This window comes from Alosa pseudoharengus, unplaced genomic scaffold, assembly GCF_046254945.1.
Source record: "Alosa pseudoharengus isolate Yale_2024_CS ecotype anadromous, Long Island Sound unplaced genomic scaffold, YU_APseudo_1.1 YU_APseudo_1.1_scf_10, whole genome shotgun sequence".
Taxonomy (NCBI): domain Eukaryota; kingdom Metazoa; phylum Chordata; class Actinopteri; order Clupeiformes; family Clupeidae; genus Alosa; species Alosa pseudoharengus.
This window is the reverse complement of record NW_027468565.1, coordinates 16,901,666-16,922,864: the sequence shown is the minus strand read 5'-3', so window position 1 is coordinate 16,922,864 and position 21,199 is coordinate 16,901,666. Positions and strand designations below refer to the sequence as shown.

Genomic DNA, 21,199 nt, shown 5'->3' with positions numbered 1-21,199 from the left:
GGCACTTCAGCCATGGTCTAATGGTCGGGGTTCGAACCGGCAACCCTCCGGTTACAAGTACGAAGCGCTAACCAGTAGGCCACGGCTGTCCCCATTCTGAGGTGCTGAGGCGTTAGGGTTGGGCGATGTCCCCTTAATTGGCGTTTGACGATGTGTACAGTAGAACATCACGATGGACGATGATATCGTGGGGGTAGTGTAATATAACACTATTATATGTCTGTACAGAAATCAATTTCAACTGTACAGAAACCAACTCAATTTTCTACAGAAATCGACATAGCCTACAGTTACACAGCATATTATAGGCTACATGTATGGCCTGATCAAAGTGGACAGCTAAGAGACATAGGCTACCGAAGTTGTGTGCAAGATCTGCTCTAGTGAAATCCGTGTGAATGGACAGACAACCAACACTTGTGTATGCAACAACCAGCGGAATATTCCACATTGGCAGCTTTTGCTGGGCCTAGCAAAAAAGCTACTACTACTAGCCTACTATCGCGGCCATTCACTCATCTAAAATCTTAAGTGGTCTGTACCTCATACGCAACGCATCTCACACCACGTTATTACCGGCCATGCCGACTATGAGCAGGGGCAGCGGAAAGGAAAAGTAAGGGGCTGCGACTGTACAGTCCAGGTTACTGGGGGCAGGATGCTTTCTTTAAATGTGAAATCCTTTCTTTACATGCTGCATATGCTTTCTTTACATGCTGCATATGCATCAGTCCTGAGCTTAACATTTTTATGTTTTAGCCTATGTTAAAGCAGGGTCTATAGAATAAGTGTGTGTCTGGCTTGTGGGGGGCGTGGCTTCACGATGGTTGCTTTCCATCGTGATGCCGTTCAACCATCACGATGGACGATGACATTCCCCATCTGCCCAACCCTATGATGCGTATGCCTGTGTTAGGTGCTATGACACAGTGTCACACGAGGGCTGCTAGAGGGGTCAGAGGTCAGCTCACCTCAGACGTCTGCTGGCTGTTCAGGTCTGCAGATGGAGGCTCTGACTCAGAGCTCTGGGAGCCTCCCTTCCCAGGAGTCTGGGGAGAGGATGGAAAGACAGACATTCAACTTTTAACAATTTAAAAACCAAGGCATTATCACTTCCTATTCGAATAGTATTGCAGGGTATGACCCATAGGCACTTAAGACGCTAACATTGTTATGTAAATAGATCAGGGATTGATGCACACAACAATCGATGCACACACTCTAGACTTTTATGAAATGTATAGCCTAACTTTTATAACATAATTCTAAATTTACTTCATCCATACAATGACTGCATCCTTGTTCTAGTTTCTGGTCACAATAAACTACTCTAATTCATGCCTACAGAGCAATTACTATTGAATTTGAGTTTAAAGGAGGGACAGAGATTTGAGTGGAGAGAGAGGGAGCAAGTGATAAAGAGACAAGGAAGGGATTTGACAGACATGTCAGCTCAGATCATACATGCCCAGTTGTTCTCGGGTGCTGGGCTCCGTGGGGCAGGCGTGCTAATGAGCTACTGGCTGTGAGCTGACGGCTGAGGGGCCTGGCACCGAGGTCAAGACTGAACCTGGCTGGCTAAGAATATTCCGTCTTCAATTTCTCTTTCACACATGACGCAACTGGGAGCTGATTCCCAGTAGTACTCAGCAAGAGGAAAAATAATATTGGCCTTTAGCTTTACTGGATCAGATGCACTCTAGTAATTGGCTGAGGCAAAAAAAAAAAAACACAGGATAAGAGTTCACACAGCTTTCCCATTACTGACATGAAAATGAGCCACTCTCCTATGCACTAGCCTACTTCCTCTGTGACTGAGGAAAGGGCTTGAGTGACACTGGCATAGGGAGGACGACCTTGTGCTTGTACTCGGTATGGCCGTCACCCAGGGGTTATCTGAGGACACATGCAATCCATGGTGGTGTAACGCAACGCTACGGAGAGTCAGTTGTCTTACCCTCACCAAATTATGAGCTTGACAACCCAAACACCCACAATATATAAAGACAGGCAGACCTAACCCCCACAATGAATCAGTTTACTCCTCCTCTAGGGTAAACTGTGACCATAAGAAACTCAAAGGCACCAACTCACTCATTGGACTCATACACAGACCCATCAACTCACTAGACATGCATTGGGATACTGTAAATTGACTGAAGGATGATTTTCAATAACGTTTAAATAATTACACAGTAACAGACTAATATTTAGGAATAGGGGTGGTGGTAGTAAAGTGGTTTTAAGGGTAAAGTTGTGGGTTCCACTCACAGCTTCCACCGTTGTCCCATTGAGCAAGGGACAACCAAAGGTTTCTCCGGGGACAATGTAATCCCTTGTAATATAGTTGATATACCAGTATAAGTCACTTTGGACAACAGTGTCTTCTAAATGAATATGTAAATGAAACAAAAAGTCACCCCAAGCTCAACAGATTTTTCAATATAGAAAATTCATAGTTATTATTCATTGGTGAGTGTGATGCAACTTAAATCACTGTTACTAACAAAGCATAAGGTAACCTCCTTTAATCACCTGACTGCTGTTGTACCAGAAGAGAATTCTAGGACACTGCAAGACTGCCAGCTGGTAGGTTTACATTGTTGTTTGTGGTAATTAATGGTTTCCAAATCATAAACTCTGACACACTCTGATACACTCATACACACTGATAACTCTGGGTCATAGATCATAAAGTAGTTTTTGTAACTGATCATAAGTTACTATGGGACTAATCCTTTTGACAACTCTCGGTAGTGGCTGGACGGGGTCATCCCTATGTTCCCCAGGTCCTATGTTCCCCACTCGGGGTTAGGGTTATGGTTAGGGTTTAAAAAAAGGGTCCTATGTTCCCCGGTCTCATACAAAGCGGGGGACATAGATACGCTCCCGGCTGAACAATGTAAGTCCTGTGGGAATGTACATATCATTATGCAGGGAGATACACATAATTGTAAACACTGTAGTTTCCCCCTGTTTGAAATGAAAGGGTTGTTAGTGTTAGCATTGCCTAGAGCTTTGTTTTGGTTTATGTAACGTTAGGTGGATTACTTATGTTGGCATCTGGCAAGCAAACCACGATAAGTGGCTAGTTAGCCTACGTTGCCAGGTAGGTAGGGTAACTATTATCTAATGTTAGCTAGCTTGTAGCAAAGGAGTAGCCACTGCAAAAGACACTTGCGCTGACATCTTTATGTGAACTGCTTAACAGTGTTAGTGTTACCTTGCGGCTTCTGTTAATATTTTCTCCGTCCTACTTTTAGAGGCACAGAAACAAGCTTTTAGCTGTTTCGCATTAGCAATGCTATACCCTGATTTCATGCTATGACGTTAGCAAACGTTAGGTGCTCTTGAACTACAGGGCAATAGAATGTTGAAATGCAGTCACGAGGTCTTGTGACTGCTGCTTGCATACACCATTCGCACAGGACGTCAACAAATGCACTCACAATCTGGTTTTAATGTAAAGGACCATCCAAACATTAGCTAGTAGCAGCTAGACGATGTTTGTTGCTTACAGTAGCGTCTTGACATCTTACTAGGTGAGGGTGCTACCAGAGATGCTAGCCAGCTAGCTAACGTCCCACCCACCCGTTAATATCAGATGGCCACTCGGTCCAATTCAACCAGAGCTATCCATATTACATTCACTTGCCCTTTGCGTCAGGATTTGAATAAAAACCCTACATTCAGAGACCCCGTTGTTTTACTTTCTATCTATAGAGCATTAATTAACTTTATCGGTCTGACGCTTAACTATGAATACGCGAAGACGAGGAAGGGTATGTTGGGCCTGCTAAAGGAGACCGAATGAATCCAAACATTGCACGCCCAAAACACTAAGACAGCGACAGGCGACTAAGCGCAGAACACTTACCATTTGTAATATCCGTCTGAGCATGATGCTGTTACGTCTCTATTTACCAATAGAGAAAAATACCACGTAGTTTCAATAAAACTTTTCCTTCGCTTTCAGAAACACCTGACCAGACTGCCCGCGACAGCCTCAGCAGCACTGGTAGGCGTGGCTAGTGTGGGGCGGGTGGCGCTGTTCAAGATCCTCAAACTGTAAAAAATTAAACAAACCATACTCATTTAGTTGAAGGCTAATATCATTGCCTTCCCTTGCAACCGACCCCAAGTGGGGAAAGGTCATGTAAAAATCCACTAAGGTGGTGGTGAAGTTCAAAAGTCTAGCCTACTGGAGGGGACATGCAGATAAACAGTTGTAGGGATTCTTTCATTGACCTCTGTCTGGAAAAAATGTGTATGGAAATATACTGTATGAACAGAGTTAATGTCCTTTTTTCTCCATTGACGACACACTTGATTATTCTTCAAGAGGTTTAAAATGTTCAAAGACAAGGCTACTCCAAGAAGCAAAATGTGCTGTTGACATGCCAGTCTGCTGTAGGCTATAGGCCAATCATTGATGCTTAAAAAAATTGAGCGTGTATTGTGTAATGAAATAATACAAATACATCTTTATTGTACATCAAAAATTACTTTATACAGTCATTGATAATGTTAGTCAAAGAAACCAGTTCTTTCTGGTGTAAGGCAAACTCAAGCACTAGGCTACTTCATGCTCATGAGCACTAACATATTGGCAACCAACATTTGATTAGGCCTACACAGATATTTTAATTATGCAATGTAAGATTGCATTTAAACCTCAGAATGAAAATAGGCAATTTTCTATGAATTTGAATGAATCGGCCAATGTGGATTTTGTGCATGCTACCACAAAAATGGTAAAATAATGGTAGCCTATTTTCTAAGACTAAAATGACAAGATATGGTTTCATTACTTTTCAACCGTTTGTGTCATTGTGAATGTTTGAGCACATTCCATTTTTACATTTTTTTTCTTTTCCTTCAAAAACGTCCTTTTGCCCAGCTGTAATGAACACCCCTGTTTCATAATTCTCCCTGCACAGCACAGTATGTAATTGTGAATATCTCAATTTAAGACCATGATGTGGGACTATTTCCTATATTGAGTTCAAACTAAAATGGCAACATATTACAACTAAACTAGCTGATGTAAGTAGAAAAATGGACATCTCTTAGCTTTAGAGCCACCAACTAAGATCTTCACCATTTTGTGCATTGGCCATATATTAAAGGATGATATCCTGAAGGTAAGAGTTGTGGAGGATATGGAGATCCCTCTTCAAGGCTTTTTCCTGGTATAACATGATGCTGCTTGTGAATCCCAAGGCCATTTAACTGCCTTTCAGACCCGGTAAAGGCTATTTTGGTCAAGGGGGAAATATTACTGATTTGCCCCTCCCTATGTGAGAATCTTCACTTCAATGTCACTGCTATGTTTGTTAAAGCTACAGGCAATAATTTTTGGAGTGCATAAACAAGCTAGCATTGATAGTGAATACAAAGTCTACTGTGCATACAATTAAGGAAGGGAGTACATACGTTGGCCAGGTCTGGTAAACGTTAATACATAATGCCAATGATGTTTAGGCCTACAGCAGCTTTGAAATACTTTGAGGTAAAATATATATAAAAAACTACTGTCATTTTATTTTTCACAAGCATTACAGACGGTCAGACCAAATGTAACTTACATGGCAAAATTGAACACTTTACTCTAGTCACACTCCAACACAGTATTCACTGACAAATAAGGCATTCCAAACAGCTAAACGTTTTCAACCACCAAAACTTTGCCATTTTCCCTAAACGTCCATTCCATTGTAATACAATCCACTAAAATCCTACAATGGTGCACTGGTCTACCATTTCCAGTCATGAAACCAAGAAAAAAAGTCACTGTAGAAATTCACATGTGCCCAAAAGAATATAAATACAGCTTGTATGATGTCCATACATGTCCAATTCAGTTTCATTAAAAAGGTACCAAAGCAATGTAGCCCTGTCTGCATATCACACATAAATCATATCCGCAACATCAACTTGTTTGGCTGGAGAGAATAGTAAAAAATCTGTAAGTAGGCTACTACAATCTGAATGAGGCCACTTAGAGGCCCAATGAAGGCATTCTTAAACTCTATTAGTTAGTCTTTCCTTTGGTTTCTTGAAGTCTCAAAAAAAAAGTTTAAAATAGTAAACGAAGAAGCCCATCATGCAGGTAAAAAGTCTCTTTGTTCAGTCCGCAGCAGAGTGCTTCTGTTGTAGAGTTTGTTTTGGCGACCCCCCGCCACCCTTTGTGGCTGTCCTATCTGTGTACGTGGGTGTGGCTGCAGTCCTGTGAGGGCGTGACGTGGTGGGGAGCATTGTCGTCCTGGGTGACCGTCTCCTGACTGTTGCCATTGGAGGGGCTGCAGTTAGCCGTGAGCTTGCGGAGGTACTCGGCGTGGACAGGCTTGTGGCACTGCAGCACACGGATCGCCTCGTCTATCTTGAACCACTTCCTTTTGCGGCCTGCCAGAGCAGAACACTTGATTAATCTGACCCCAAGATCTCCAAAGTATACTTAACCATGGAAATATCAGGCCCTGCTGACAGTTATTTAGACTAAAGGGAATTAAAGGCTTGTTACACTCCATGTAGAGTGAAATGAGGTCTAATTTAGTGGATTATTTATCATAAATAAACAGGTTAATGTCCCATGAAGAGCTGCATGACCTAAATTGTGGCTCAACTTTAAGACCCTTAAGACCCTTCATCAACCCTTTCCCCATATACAGTTAATTAGATCATTCATGTGTACCCATAGTGTAGACCTCTCTCAATGCAGTAACATCTGGCACTATGGAACAGATAGAATGTGCAGTGCACATTATTGCCATCTAGTGGTTCACAAAGCAAATATAAGGGAAATGTTGCAAATAATACCTTGAATGTTTCTTCTAGTGTCACACATTGTAAAGCATTTTACAGTAGAACACATTTCACCTTTTTATACTTACTTATAGACTTCCAGGAGAGTTAATTGCAAAGTAACTTTAAACTTTACATTTAAATGCATCAATATGTATACAGTAGATATATCATCAGTTTAGTAAAGTGAAATGAAAGAAAAACAAGTAAACTTCCCCACAGGTTGAAAATAAAATAAAATAAAATAAATAAAGCTGATGGTGTTTTTTAAGCTTGACAAGGGGGGGGGGGGTCCCTCGTTAGTGTATCGTCCTCAGTCCCACCTCATCCATCCACCCATCCTCAGTCCCAGTATCATCCACCCACCTTTACATCTAAGGCCTACACTAAAAATAAACACATTAGTTTGTTTAATTCAGTATCTTGCTGATTGCACCATCCAATTGTAGAAAACAAGCATGCCTAGCAAACAACCACTGCCCCTCCTTCCCAATGAACAAACTCGTGTCTATTTATACAAGCAAGGGGAGTGAAGGATTACCAGGTTTTTTCTTTCCACACCATCTACAAATAGTCCCAAGTTTTGAGTTACATGTTCTCCTGTCACTCTCTATTTTTAAAACTCTTTAACAACTGCAAAAAATGCAGCAAGTATTTTGTACATCATTTCTGGGGTTAGTAATCATGTTCTCATCTGAGAGCAATCACAACAGATAATAAAACCGTAACCTGAATCTCAAACAGTCATACTTTTTTGGGATAACTGATGTCAACTTATTGGCTTGGTATCAGACGTTCTAACAAGAGATGACTAATACCTTTTTTTACTAAGAGTCCATGAAGTAATCACTACCTCATGCATGACAGGATTATTTTGGGTGTCTTTTCATGTTTTTCCAAGTTCGGGAATTATCCCTGATTTATGTCTTCCAAAAATGATTCTCCAAATAGTTTACTTCCCGTCAGACAATTTAGACAAGCATAGATCAACTGTTTAGATGTCTTTTGGCAGCCCCAATCAAGCCCCAATTCAAATCTTGGTGTAAAAGTGTCAGACATGGCTCAAGTAGGATGCTGGGTGGATAATTACCGATGTTGACTGAGTCTTCCCAGTCTTCAAGCATCTCGGTCACCGTGAGGACGTACACATACGTCCTGTGTTTGCTGTCCTGGTTCTGCTGTTGGGAGAGGACCAGAAATGAAGTGAAATGGTACACTTAAGATAGTACTACTCTCTTTTTTTTAAATAGCCAAAAAACATTTGGATCTGCTTGAACAGACAAGCATACACACATACAATATACTTAACAACAAAATAATTCAAAGGAACTCCAGTGTTCTTATTACACCATTATTATTATTATGTAATGTAACTTAATATGGATCACAAGACTTGCCTCAAACACCCCCAGGAGTCTTCCCAGGGTGCCTCTCACTCCAGCCTGGACAGACATAAACATGGAACAACAACTAAGATATCCAGCCATGGAAAAGCACTTAGCACCAACAATCCTCCTCAATCCATGTCTAGTTCATTTTACAGAGAGATGAGAACTTGAGCCTTTAAGTTGAGACGTGTTTTTTTGCGGCAATTCACTGCTATGCTGCACAAAGATTCCATACAACAAATTTGAAAGAAAGAAAGAAAGAAAGAAAGAAAGAAAGAAAGAAAGAAAGAAAGAAAGAAAGAAAGAAAGAAAGAAAGAAAGAAAGAAAGAAAGAAAGAAAGAAAGAAAGAAAGAAAGAAAGAAAGAAAGAAAGAAAGAAAGAAAGAAAGAAAGAAAGAAAGAAAGAAAGAAAGAAAGAAAGAAAGAAAGAAAGAAAGAAAGAAAGAAAGAAAGAAAGAAAGAAATAAAAAGTATATATACTCTTTTGATCCCGTGAGGGAAATTTGGTCTCTGCATTTATCCCAATCCGTGAATTAGTGAAACACACACAGCACACAGTGAACACACTGGTGAGGTAAAGCACACACTAATCCCGGCGCAGTGAGCTGCCTGCAACAACAGCGGCGCTCGGGGAGCAGTAAGGGGTTAGGTGCCTTGCTCAAGGGCACTTCAGCCATGCCTACTGGTCGGGGTTCGAACCGGCATCCCGACGGGTACAAGTCCGAAGCGCTAACCAGTAGGCCACGGCTGCCCCCTCACAAGAAAGAAAGAAAGAAAGAAAGAAAGAAAGAAAGAAAGAAAGAAAAAGAAAGAAAAAGAAAGAAAGAAAGAAAGAAAGAAAGAAAGAAAGAAAGAAAGAAAGAAAGAAAGAAAGAAAGAAAGAAAGAAAGAAAGAAAGAAAGAAAGAAAGAAAGAAAGAAAGAAAGAAAGAAAGAAAGAAAAAAAGAAAGAAAGAAAGAAAGAAAGAAAGAAAGATTAATTTCCCCCCTTGAGAGAATGCATTTAGAAACAAATTTGTTGACAGTGTGAGTGACAAACACTGAGTGAAAGTTGTAAGGATGCCATCATGCAAATGACACAAATGTAAATGCAGTGTTTAGTTGTTCTTTTATAATAGGGGTTATGTTGTCACACTGTTTGACCTGGGGGGTATTCCAGAAAGGAGGTTTAACAAACACTGAGATAAAACTTAACCTCTGGATTGTCTGAACCTGTGGCTACTAAACCCGAGCTGTCGGTTCCAAAACACCGGTTACCAGTTAGTTCAATCAACCCTGTGTTAGATAACCTAGAGTTGTGTGCGTTCACGGCGAACTTATAAGGGGCATCATCTATTGAGAGTCGAAACCATGAGTGAAACCGGCGAAACGAAGAGCACCGTATTTTTCAGAGGCGGAGTAGCAAGTTCTCCTCGAGGCTTACGAGGAGAGAACTGTAATAACAAAAAAGAGCAATACTTGAGCGTCTGCCAAGAAACGAGACCTTGCTTGGCAGAGAATAGCCTAACTGACCGTGTAAATGCGTACGTTTAGGATAGCCTATTTAATGTCAAAAGCACAATTAAATAATTCAGTGGACATTACGTACTGTATTGACTGCTTTGAATGATGCTTTGTATGTAATGTATTTTTCTATTTTAACGCGGGTTCTGAAGCTGTGGGCCAACCTTGCGCCAGAAGGGTGATGAATGTCGGAAGGCATGGGTAGCCTACTCTATCCCCCAGTAGCATACCCGACAAGTTCTCCTGTAATTGCATATGTAACATTAAGTTACAGCCTACACATTAATTAGTCTGTAGTGGATCTGATAATATTCTAGTAAGGTGTAGCCTGCCCTAACGCACCCTGTTAAAATGTGTCGCTCAAATTAGATTTGTTTATCCCAGATTTGTTTATTAGATTTTTATCCCAAATGCCATCAGCATTCTTAACCAAACTTGGTGACAACACGCATACCCGGCTGAGCTGTTATGTAGTCTATATTTAAACGTATTTATTAATTGTCTATATGTTTTCCTTTTTTTGTACTGTACTTGTTTTAATTATAGGCATCTTCAATGTGTCTGAGATGTTGTTTGTCCATCTGTCTGGTGAGCCAAAGACAAATGTCCACTGTGGTGTAGGCTAACTAGCCTACATTAAATATTTATTTTATTCTATTCTAATCCACCATGCATGATGTAGGGATTGAGAATGCTTTTCAAGTAGCCTATATTTAGGATCCAGCTGAAAAACTCTAGCGCTCTTGAAAAACTCGTTTGGAAAAGAATGGATATATATAGATATAAGGATATAGGATATATATAATAGGCTATCATGTGATGTCGTGGTCTTATCGCCCTCTCACGGTGAATTACACGGATGAATATTACATGATTTTGTGCGTCTTTGTCAATCGTACCTTCGTCAAAATGAAACGCCATTGTGTGACAAGTGTAAAAATAGCGGCCTGGTTGATCATGCACTGAAATAACCGAACATAATTAAACATAACCTGAACAAAACCTACCCCCTACCAGGTTAAGTTCAGAGCCTATATTACCAAAGTTACTTACATAGCCTGATAATTTTTGAGCTTTCTGGAACTGAAATCCCAGGTTTACCGTTTACTCTGGGTTTACATACCCAGTTAAGTTCAGAGCCTATGTTACCATATAGCCTGATTATATTTGAGCGTTTTGGAACTGAAATCCCAGATTTACCGCTAACTCTGGGTTAAGATACCCAGTTAAGCCAGTGAACTTGCTTTCTGGAATACACCCCTGGCCTTTGGCGTGACTTGGAGGAGATAAAAGGGGACATGAGTCTAATGATGACACCAAGGCCCTGTGCTCCCCAACTGGGGCTGATCTCACTGGCTTAACAAGGGGATGACCAAACTCTGACACTGAGAAGCAGCCAATCCTCTGGTATTCACCATTACACATACGCATGCGCACACGCACACGCGCACACACACACACACACACACACACACAGTGATTGAGCACAGTGACTGTAGCTCTGCCAAGACTGAGTGTTCCTGACAGTGGTGTGTTTTCACAACACGACGGCAGCACAGCCTAAACGGGTGTAAGGCACACCTGCAGGGGAACATGATGTCTCTGCTCCGTTGGGAGCACACACAGGCCAGCGCGAGGGGAGGCCGGGCGAAGACTGACGGGTGAGACCAGGACGCCGCGATGAGACTCGAGCTGGCCCCTGCATAGCCATGCGTCGCCACATTCCCCAGCGCATATCCAGAGTTCTACAGCGAAGCAACACTACCCTGGGCAGCCATTTGCACTGATCTCCCCCACAGAGACCCCAGGGCTCCAATTCATGGTGCAGTGCAGAAGCTCGGATCTGGGGGTCTGATCGACCTTTCAGTTCAACCTCAAGACTTAGGAAGGGTAGCGGGGGTGGATAAAATATGGCTCAGGGCTTATCAGCTCTGCTTGAGGAAGAGAGGCTCATCTCCACTTCAACCGGGGGGCTCCTCATATAAAACAGAAATATGAGGCAGAATAGTTCTCAGGTCCCAGGTCGTATATTTTCTGAGCCCCTCCCCTGGCCGGTGCCCTGCCCACACTCTGAGCATGCCAGGCCTGGCACAGGGCCACAGCTAATGGCCGGATCCCATGGGCCTTGTGATGCTGTAACTCACTCACACTTTATAGTCAGCCCTAGGGCCTCCAGGAGTTTCGCTTACAGCCCCTGAGGCATGGTGAAGAGAGAGAGAGAGAGAGAGAGAGAGAGAGAGAGAGAGAGAGAAAGAAAGAGAGAAAGAAAGAGAGAGAGAGAGAGAGAGAAAGAGAGATCCCTCGAAATTTTACTTATAGAAGCTACTCTAGCTGGCAAGTTTTTTTTATATGTAGTCAATTACAGATGATCTGTATAGTATTTGAGCGATCCATGAAAGGACTAAATTATTTCTACCAAAGGCTTGATTTAGATCCCATAACAAAACTGAAGAGCTTTTGCGCAACATCTTGGTAATCTTAGCATTTCGCGGCAATTGGGCTAAATATGTTATCAAGGGCAACTTCCACAGCTTTCAACAAGACTGACTTAGCTACTCTTTATATAGCCGGATATGTCCCCAGCATCATTATTCATCACACCTGCTTTTAGGCCACCTGACCTCACCATACAACAGATTCACAGCAGCAGGGACCTTGGCACTTGTCTGAACGTACACCCAAATAGGGTCAAAATGTGCCGCGGCGGTCTCACATGGAGAAAATATTCACATTCTGGATCCCATAGGTTCCACCATGCCGCCCATGTGAGTAGACTATGTGTTTGTGTGTATCCCTGTGTGTGTGTGTGTGTGTGTGGGGGAGAGAGACTGACTCCTCAGACCCTATTCAGGGATGTGTCGAGGACTGCAGTAACAGGACACGGTCTCCAAATGTCACTGCAATGCTTTACAGCTGTCAACAGATTACTCTCCTGGAACAGTTTCTCCTCAGCTCTTAAGATCTTGTAACAAGCGCAAGCGCCTCCTCTAATCAGCCTCAATACCATTACCCGGGTGTTGCCCTGGCAGCGGACACCCCAGAGCCTGGACACACCAGAGCAGCATTCAGGTCCTGGTCCGATCGCTCATCTCCCCGGCCTGCGGTTGCCGCTCTCTTAGCGACGTCCACTTGGCTTGGCCGCGCTCCGCTCTGCTCTACTCTCTCGGTCAGCACTCAGTTGGCTGCCGTACAGTTGTGGCTCCTGTAATGTTAATTGTTTCCACAGGCTGTGCGCGGAGCAATTCGGAGCGGTCAGGTGACGTAGAGGCCAGCGCTTCTGGACGCTGCAGGAGTGGGAGAGGCTGCTAGAGCCAGCTGCTGGCACACAGAAATAGTCCTGACCTGTCCAAGCTGTGTAACTTGTGTGTGTGACGAACAAGCCATCCTTTCCAACAATGTAGGAGGCGTCAACCATCATTATTTATATTTCATTCCAGGTAGTAGCGTAGTTATTTACAAAATATAAATAAGGTAACACACTGTCTGCTACTTAAAGACTGAAAAGACATGATATTGTTACAGAATGACAGAAAAACGATGAAGATCAATACAAATGTGATGATGATGAGTATTCTCACCTCTTCATACACCTCCCGTACAGCTGCTCCACAGGGCTCCTCTTCTGGTTCCATTCCTCCTCCTGGAACTATCCACTGGTCCGGGTGTCGACTACTGCTCACAAGTAGCACCTAGAGAGAGGGGGGGGGGGGGGGGGGGGACACGTCAGAACAAACACCCAGTGTCCAGTACCTGTGTCTGTAGGCTTTAACTAAATCTTCCACTTCATTGCATAGCACATCTGAAACCAATAAACCACCAAACAGACTAAATCACTTTTCCCACTACCTGGGCCAACAGCAGCCAAAACGCCTTGATGCTATACTCAACTGTGTGTGTGCGCACGCATGTGTGAGTCTGTATGTGTCTTGTTATCGCTTGCAGCCAAAGAGCAGGGTTTAAGCCTGTGGTTCGGCACAACCTCATAACCCAGCTGGATGACACGGTGCACTGTAAACCATGCGCTCGCGTCCAAAGTTTGCAATCATATTAAAGCACAGTGGGAATTAGAGGAATTAGGATTCGGCCTGCGAGGCTGGCGGTGGGTTCGCTCCAGCACAGCTCCTCGGAAGTCTCATAAGTCAGCTGTGCTCAAGCAAAACCGCTCAGCAGCCGTAGCAGCTGAAACAAACAACAACATAAACAACATAAACATAAACAAGACCTCAGTGGTACAACAGAGCTCATCCTCTCGCTGTCTCTTTATGCTCGTTCTGATCTCATGTTATTCGTCAGTTTCTTCTTCCAATCCCAGTCCTTACTTTCTAGCAAATCTCAGCCCTAGGAAAAAGCCACACATCTAGAGTAGCTTTTTCAATGATAAAACATTCTCAGTTAACTATCCTGCCACCCATGTAATGGTCCTGGTTGCAAATCCTATTGCAAGCCAATGGGTATTTAAGGCTTGAGACCCTCCACTTGTCAGGTGGTGAGGCCTCTACACTTACAGGGACCCCCACCCCGCTCTTCTGCAGGGTTTACTCCATACGCTGCACCAGGCCTCATAAATAACCAATGGGCAGCAGCTGCAGAGGGCCCGCTGGGGAAAGCCCACTTAAGACAAGTGGGAGTGACCCCGGTGGGGTGGACAGGCGGATCAGCAGGTCCCTCACTCATCCAGATGTTCACGTCACACACCGCGACTAATTCAAGTTCAACTCAAGTTGGTATACTAGAAAGACATTCTGGAGCGTTCGTCTTGAACCTGAAGGCTACCACAAATCAGAGGAAAAGAGTGGAGGGTGGGAGAAAGATCAGAGAGGAGTTACGAACGAGTGATCAGTAGAATGTGAAGAGCAGATTTGTCAAAGCAAGGGATGTGCGTCCAGCAGCCAGGCTTTGGCAGAGCAGAGAGGCCTGTGTGCCCGTGAATGAGCCCATCCTCTGTGACGTGAATCCAACACCCCAAACACAATGAAGAATGCTGGCACTCTTCGCAGCTTTTTTTTTTCTCCAGAAGGAGGGACAAAAGGAAAACATGGTCATTTGACTCTCTGCTGCACCTGGTGTTACACTGACCTACTTCAAGGGACCCCCTGACACAAACTCAGAGACACACACACAAACACACACACATTCATGCCTCTGGAAGCCTGTGCACATGCTGGGCCTGCATGACTCCTGCCAGAGGATACCCTGACAAACAGATGTGGGCATGTGTATGCCCATGTATGTATATGTTTGTGTTCTGCAGAAAAACAGGCCCTAGACCCAGTCCCACAGGTTTGCATTTCACAACCATGAGGTGCCGGCTCATCAGACAGCAGTGAGCGCAGGGCTCAGTAGCCTCCCGTCCCGAGACCGACAGGGATTAGGTTTTTCATTAGCATTTCCTATGGCACTACAGAGATCACGGGGCCAACAGGGCAACCTCTCCTCTTCCTCAGACCTCTTCCGAGACCTCGGCCACAGCTTGTGAAATGTCTTGGCCCCGTGTGAGGCACCGACAGAGCCCTCCAATCAGCAGCCACCAATAACCACTAATGCGGAGCCCCTCCAATGTGTCATGGCCTTTAAAAAACGGTCCTGCATATTAACATGATATATAATTACTGCTCAGGAGCTCAGCGGGAATGTGTGTTTACGGTGTTGGATCGCAAGTGGCAAGGCAGAGGCAACACATGACGCAACAGGCCTCACACACTCGGTCGGAATCTTGGCTGTAAAAAAAGCCCCCGGCTACCACCCCTTCTGTGATGCAAGTTTGCCACAATATTTACGGGAATGTGTGCAATGCTGTGCCGAGTAGGAGAGCAATAATAGCCAAGGCAAGAAAAACACTGGGCCCAGGAATAACTCCCCTCTGGCTCAGGAGAGAGTCCGACAGACTCCCAGCAGTGCAAGGAGAAAATGAAAGTCTCTCGAAACCAGGTTCACATTTATTACAATAACAGCCCCTCCCCCCCAGGGTAGATAAGGTAAAAGGTAAGCATTCCTTTAGGCTGTGGGCTTTTGGGTTCTGGTTGATTCTGTGAATCACTGCAATTCTGTGCTCCATCTGCACCTTCTTATTAGATCAAATAAAAACACTGCTGTGAGCGTGACACACCATTAGCGCTGTGGTATCAAATACAGAACACAATAAATACAAATAGGATGTAAGACATAACACCATAAACAGACCCAACATACCACTACTGAGAATTCAATGCCATGATAGCCGGGTGGTTAAGAGAACGGTTTCTCATTCTTGTACTCTGTGCTCCGAAACCATTTCCATGATGGAGGCAGTGAGACCCATCTGTGGCTTGGACAGCTTTCATCCTGTATAATTTTCTTAGCTCTCCTCAGGAACTGTTTAGTGTAAATAGCTTGGAGTGGGGGAAGCTCGACCCCGATGGATTACTGTGCAGATAGCACTTCCCTCTGCTGTGCCTTCTGGTTTTGACTGGTAGTGTTGCCAAGCCATGTGGTGATACAGCACATTGAATTGCTTTTAACAGCACAACAATAAAAGTGCCTAAGAAAATGGCGGCTCATAATGAATCTTTTTAGCCATTTGGATTAGAAAGGGTGCCATTCTGCTTTCCTGACCTGCATGTTCTACCTCTGGTTAACGTCCAGTAATAGAAAGGAGCACACTTTAAGCTTCACTGTCATTGACAGTGAAGAGGAATCATCAATCTGCATCTTGTAGTCCACGATCATCTCTTTTGTTCTTGCTACATCTAGAGTAAGAGAATGAAGCACTGTACAAAACATTCACACATTAACTGTAGACTATTACTAGCTATAGCTTTAACCAAAGGCTATATAGTGAGTTGGTGGCATCTGTGTAAATAATTCTGTTACTAGACTGTATTAAACAACTTCTACAAAAAAACTAAAAGTAAACTGATACTAGGTTTGCAAAAACCTAAAGAGAGTTATTACTGCACTTGTAGTGAGGAACCACGGTGTTCAAAAATAGTTGGTATTTATGAACCAACACAGGCTGATACTGGCTTTAGTGTAGATGGGCACGTGGATTTCTAAGGAGGTAAAGAGGGCATTAAAACAGGAAAACTTAGTACAAGTCACCTCCAAACTAATGGGTGACAATGCACCCCACTCTCTCCCCCTCTTTCTCTCCTCACACACCAGCACCAGCATGCTCCCTCTCCCTCGTCCACACACTCTTTCTCCCTGGGACTCTGGCACAAACAAGCCTTTGGAAAAGCACTGGATCAGCAGTTGTCTTTCTGCATGAGAACTGAAGCTTAGTGGAACAGAGGCCAGGGCTAGAGCTGTGGCACGTCCACCTCCGCCCAGCCGAGCCCCCACTCTCTGGTAAACAAGCCAGACCAGACAGCCCGTTAGGGACAACACAGCCAGACAACAAGCTAGTTTAACACACGTGTGCTTTCGAACATTTCTGTCCGACATACAGACCCATCTATGGCACAGAGGATACCCATAGTCTCCCACAATGTCAACACTGAGGCAGACTATAGGGCATCTAATCAGAAAGGTAACTGCTAAACAACATTAACACCAAAAAAAAAACATGTATATGAGCATGTATGTGTCTAAGACTCAGAACAGGTCTACTCATGTTAACAAGGAAGGTCATTAAAAATGTTTAAAAAGTTGAGAGACTGTCATTATAGCTAATCAGGACAATAGACAGAACTGTGCCACTGGACAAATCCACCTGCTTTGTCAAAGCTTCTTGATAAAAGACGATGTGTGAGGCAGTCATGACGTCAAAGGTCCACTCCGCTCTCTTGAAACACTTACGGCTTTAATCTGAAGTGGCTTCACGCAGCTACTGTATGTAGTGTGACAGGGAGAGGGAAAGAAAGACAGAGAGAGAGAGAGAGCAAGTTTATCAGAGAGGGAGAGTGAGGTGAGAAAGAGAATATGTCCGGGGGCCGCTAGAGCCTCCGGCCTGGTTCTATAAATTGCAGCTGATAGGTCATTTGGTGCTGTAGTACATAGTGTAACTTGCTCAGCACACCTCCAAGTCCCCGCCCCCCGCCAACACATGCAGAAGCCAGGGAGAGATGGAGGCCTTGTTGCGATGCAGACCATTTGGGGTCAAAGGTGCCCTTACCCTTTGGGCCCCACAAAGCACTTAATAACAAAAGTGTCACACAGATGTTTTTTTTTTTTCAAATACAGTATTGACCTTCTGTGTATGAGAGCAAGACAGGCATGGCATTGAACTTAAGGTGTAACTTTACATTTGAATTCAAACCTTGCTTCTGTGCTGGATACTAATGCACTTGTACATGGCAATGTGTCTGTGACGTACATCATCTCAAGAGTTTGTCTTCAACCATTAGAAAACACCTCCGTGGTGCCCGGGCACATGATTTCATAACATGTGGTAGTATTTTTAGACTGAAGTGTAGTCCCTCTTGAGGAGCGGGTTACAAAACACCAAGAGTGCAAACTGTCATTAACACTCAAGAAAAGTTTCCAAGTCATGTATTTCTTCCATCTTTGGGATTTTATTTTCTCTTTTGAGAGCAACCACACAAGCACATAAAACACAAAGCCAGTGTTCTGACAAAAGGCGGTTTCTACACTCCGTTTCCAGACTCTAAATCATAACCTGACCTTTTGGTGAACCAAAGGGCAGTTTTGAATGACCCAGAGATCGGTTTTGACCAGTGTCTGGGTGGGAGCACTGAATCATATCAGTTGCCTCATCTGGGCTTTTCGGCCTTTAGCAGAACTCTTCCAGCTGACAGCCTGGCCTGCCACTAGGGTCTAACTAAGGTGAGAATGACTAAGCTGCTGATTTGGTAGTACTGAACCAGGATGTAACCTTTGAGATAAGTCATGTAGTAAAAGACTTTGTGATTACATGCAATTCCTTATCATTAATCAATATGATCTAGTGTACAAATGGACCATTTTGGTTATATTTGGTTTTCCTAAGAAAGTTTTCATTCTCTTGATGAGAGCGGAGTACTGTTAAAGCAAGGGTTCTACACACATTCAAAATTCTGACAATTAAACAGTGACATCAATATTTGCTATGTGATATAATCTACTGTTAGTAAAACAAGGTGTAAATGCACAGTTCTAACAGTTGCTTAATCACGTCTCTTTTCCACTCAGGGGGAGAGATTTGAAGCCAGCAGTGAATTTGGCACTTGATGACAGGAGCACATGTCTGGGGGACAACTTGCTGAAGTTGTTGGACTGCTGAGAAACACAAATTAAAGGCTGTCTTTCCCCGTTCAACCTTTTACCAATCCCCAGTGACACGCTATTTCATTACATGTTTGACACTATGCCTCTCTCTGACAAATAAAACTCCAACAATACTTGAATCCTGGTTAACCTTTACATTTGAATCTACAGCACTACGTTGAGGTCTGCATTCCGAAGGCACCCCCCAAGTACAGGAGGCCTCCAGAAGATAGCCTGTACTAAGGGTGTCGCGTAAGGTTCTGATAGGGGCCCATTGCAAGGTCACACTCAGGGTTGGGAGCAGGCACTGTAGAGTTGAAAGGGTTGTCATGTGCACAGGAATCATGAGCCTACACTTTAAACTCACATGCACTCCTGACCCCATGTCATCCTCTCTCTCCCCCCCCCCCCCCCCCCACACACACACACACACACTTTCCTCCTCCGAGTCAGTCTCCCAGTCTGACCGTCTTTCACCAATTATACTAAATCACCAGGTAGGCCCATTCAAAAACTGGAAAGAGCTGTGATTTTGTGACAGTTGCAAAGAGGGCAGCAGCGGTCCTTTCAACACATGCTGCCAAAAAGAAGTGCCTGTGTCCATGTCTGACAGAGTGAAAGAAGAAGCAGAAAGAGAGAAAGAGCCAGAGACAGACAGGGGCTCTCAGGCAGACTTGGAAGGAACCTGTATGGGAGCTTGAGGCAACTGCATGCTGTGTGTGGTGCCCAGAGCCACATTCCTTGATGTCAAACCAACATCGGACTGAACTACTGCTATGCTGCTATGAACTAATAAAAAATGAATGCAGGCACACCAAAAACTGACACTGGTTTCCCCCAGCCATGGTCCAGCTCCCTTCATGGGTTCAAACACAGGGAGGAAATATCACCATTGTTCTCACATCCCTAAATGTGTGAGCTGGGGAAATATTAAAACACACAACTGAACAGTTCCTGCACATGTCATCCACTCTGTGTGTGTGTGTGTGTGTGTGTGTGTGTGTGTGTGTGTGTGTGTGTTCAGGGGGGACGGACCAGATGATTCATATGGGCTTATTGCCCCCAGCTACTTGTTGAGAGGGTGTTTCAGTCAAATTGTCTTAAATGTTGAGCAATGTGAGAGCCAAATGATATGATGTGGTCTTTCTGACTCTGTTTACAAACAATGTGAGGCAATCCAGTGATTGATTAGTTTAACATAATTGCATAGTTTAACATTTCACAAGACATATCTGGCTACACTGCACGATATGCTACACTACAATGAACTCTGGATGTATGGTGGTGAAGAGTATCCCATGACCCATGCCACCTACGCACACCTGTATAGTGGTTAAAAAAATAATAACAATAAGATTTCGTCCGAGTTCTCATAGCTTAGTATTAGGCAAGGAAACATATGGCATGGGCCTCGTAGAACTCTTCTGGAATCACTCCTTTTGAACGTTTTCGAATTTTTGAAGCATCGAGATGGGGCTACATTGTGTCTAACCAGTTGATCCACAATACTACAAAATATAGAATGTAGTCAACGGAGGAGCGTGAATAAGGACAACGCCTGGGCTATGTGTCATTTTGAATTGCCTGGATTCAAAAGGAAAGCATGCCAAACTTACCTCGTCCTCCCGTTCGTTTTTAAAACACAAGCAGGCGGCTCGTTTTTTAAAACCCTCGCCATCGTAAGTCCTAGTCTGGTTGGGCTTAAACTTCATCATGTAGCCTATTCCAATTTTGTGTGCAGCCGTTGTGATCGAGAAGTGGGTAGCGTGTCAGCGTAGAATTCTTCGAACAAGTGCTTTGGTGGGCTAGAAATTCAGCGAATGCTTGTCTTCAACTGGTGCCGTCAAAGCGCAAAGCTCCCATCCACCACTTTCACATCGATAGCAGGCTTTCGTGGATGTCCGTCGTGCTGTTCACATCTATCCGTAGTCTTTTCCTTACCATGGTGGCTTCTTGCCGCGGTCCGAGAGCATGATCCTCCGCACAGAGGTCCCCCGCGCGAACACTCACCACTGCTGCTGACTGCTCACTGCTACTGCGCAGACGCTTTCGATCAGCTGCAACAGGATCTTCCCTTCGCATCGACGGGCGTTTAATGGATACATTGGGCAGCGAAGTGGGTTATATAGTGCTGCGTATCGTTTGCCCCAAACCTGGTCCCTCCTACATTGTACCAGTTACACGACACAATGACTGACGTAAACACTGCTCGACAGGCAAGTAGTTTTCTGTACATCGCGAATAACTGATCAGAAATACTCAAGCTCCTCTAGTTGGTATGATCATTTTTTTTCCTGAAACACACTGACTGTTCAACAGCTC

The 21,199-nt window shown here is 43.9% G+C and overlaps 2 protein-coding genes across 5 annotated transcripts in view; both read right to left on the bottom strand.

Annotated features, from left to right (window-relative positions):
• The window catches only part of eea1 (early endosome antigen 1), a 30,451-nt gene extending 26,442 nt beyond the window's left edge, over positions 1–4,009 (bottom strand). For all 3 annotated transcript variants that reach the window (XR_012982582.1, XM_076265922.1, XM_076265932.1), the window contains exons 1-2: positions 3,878–4,009; positions 972–1,049 (exon numbers count right to left, since the gene is read on the bottom strand). Coding sequence is in view for 2 of the 3 variants with exons in the window: in XM_076265922.1 (XP_076122037.1) it covers positions 972–1,049; positions 3,878–3,901 (102 nt within the window). In the remaining variant the exon portion in view is untranslated. The remainder of the gene's footprint in view (positions 1–971; positions 1,050–3,877) is intronic.
• Positions 4,010–5,524: 1,515 nt separating this feature from the next.
• Positions 5,525–20,982, bottom strand: nudt4a (nudix (nucleoside diphosphate linked moiety X)-type motif 4a). 2 transcript variants are annotated; one of them, XM_076265901.1, is made up of 5 exons: positions 20,494–20,982; positions 13,273–13,383; positions 8,202–8,246; positions 7,895–7,982; positions 5,525–6,405 (listed from the first exon to the last, which is right to left on the bottom strand). In XM_076265901.1, the coding sequence occupies exons 1-5, from the start codon at positions 20,590–20,592 to the stop codon at positions 6,200–6,202; spliced, it is 549 nt and encodes a 182-aa protein (XP_076122016.1). In that variant the 5' UTR covers positions 20,593–20,982; the 3' UTR covers positions 5,525–6,199. The 2 variants fall into 2 exon arrangements, with proteins under 2 accessions (XP_076122016.1, XP_076122023.1); XM_076265908.1 differs by having other exon boundaries at positions 7,895–7,979.
• Between the last annotated feature and the right edge of the window lie 217 nt (positions 20,983–21,199).

Coding starts and splice junctions, on each gene's coding strand:
- nudt4a (XM_076265901.1), bottom strand. CDS start 20,592: ATGATGAAGTTTAAGCCCAACCAGACTAGGACTTACGATGGCGAGGGT. Junction 13,384..20,493: donor AAAACGAACGGGAGGACGAG/GTAAGTTTGGCA, acceptor CCCTCTCTCTAG/GTGCTACTTGTGAGCAGTAG. Junction 7,983..8,201: donor GACTCCTGGGGGTGTTTGAG/GCAAGTCTTGTG, acceptor CTCTCCCAACAG/CAGAACCAGGACAGCAAACA.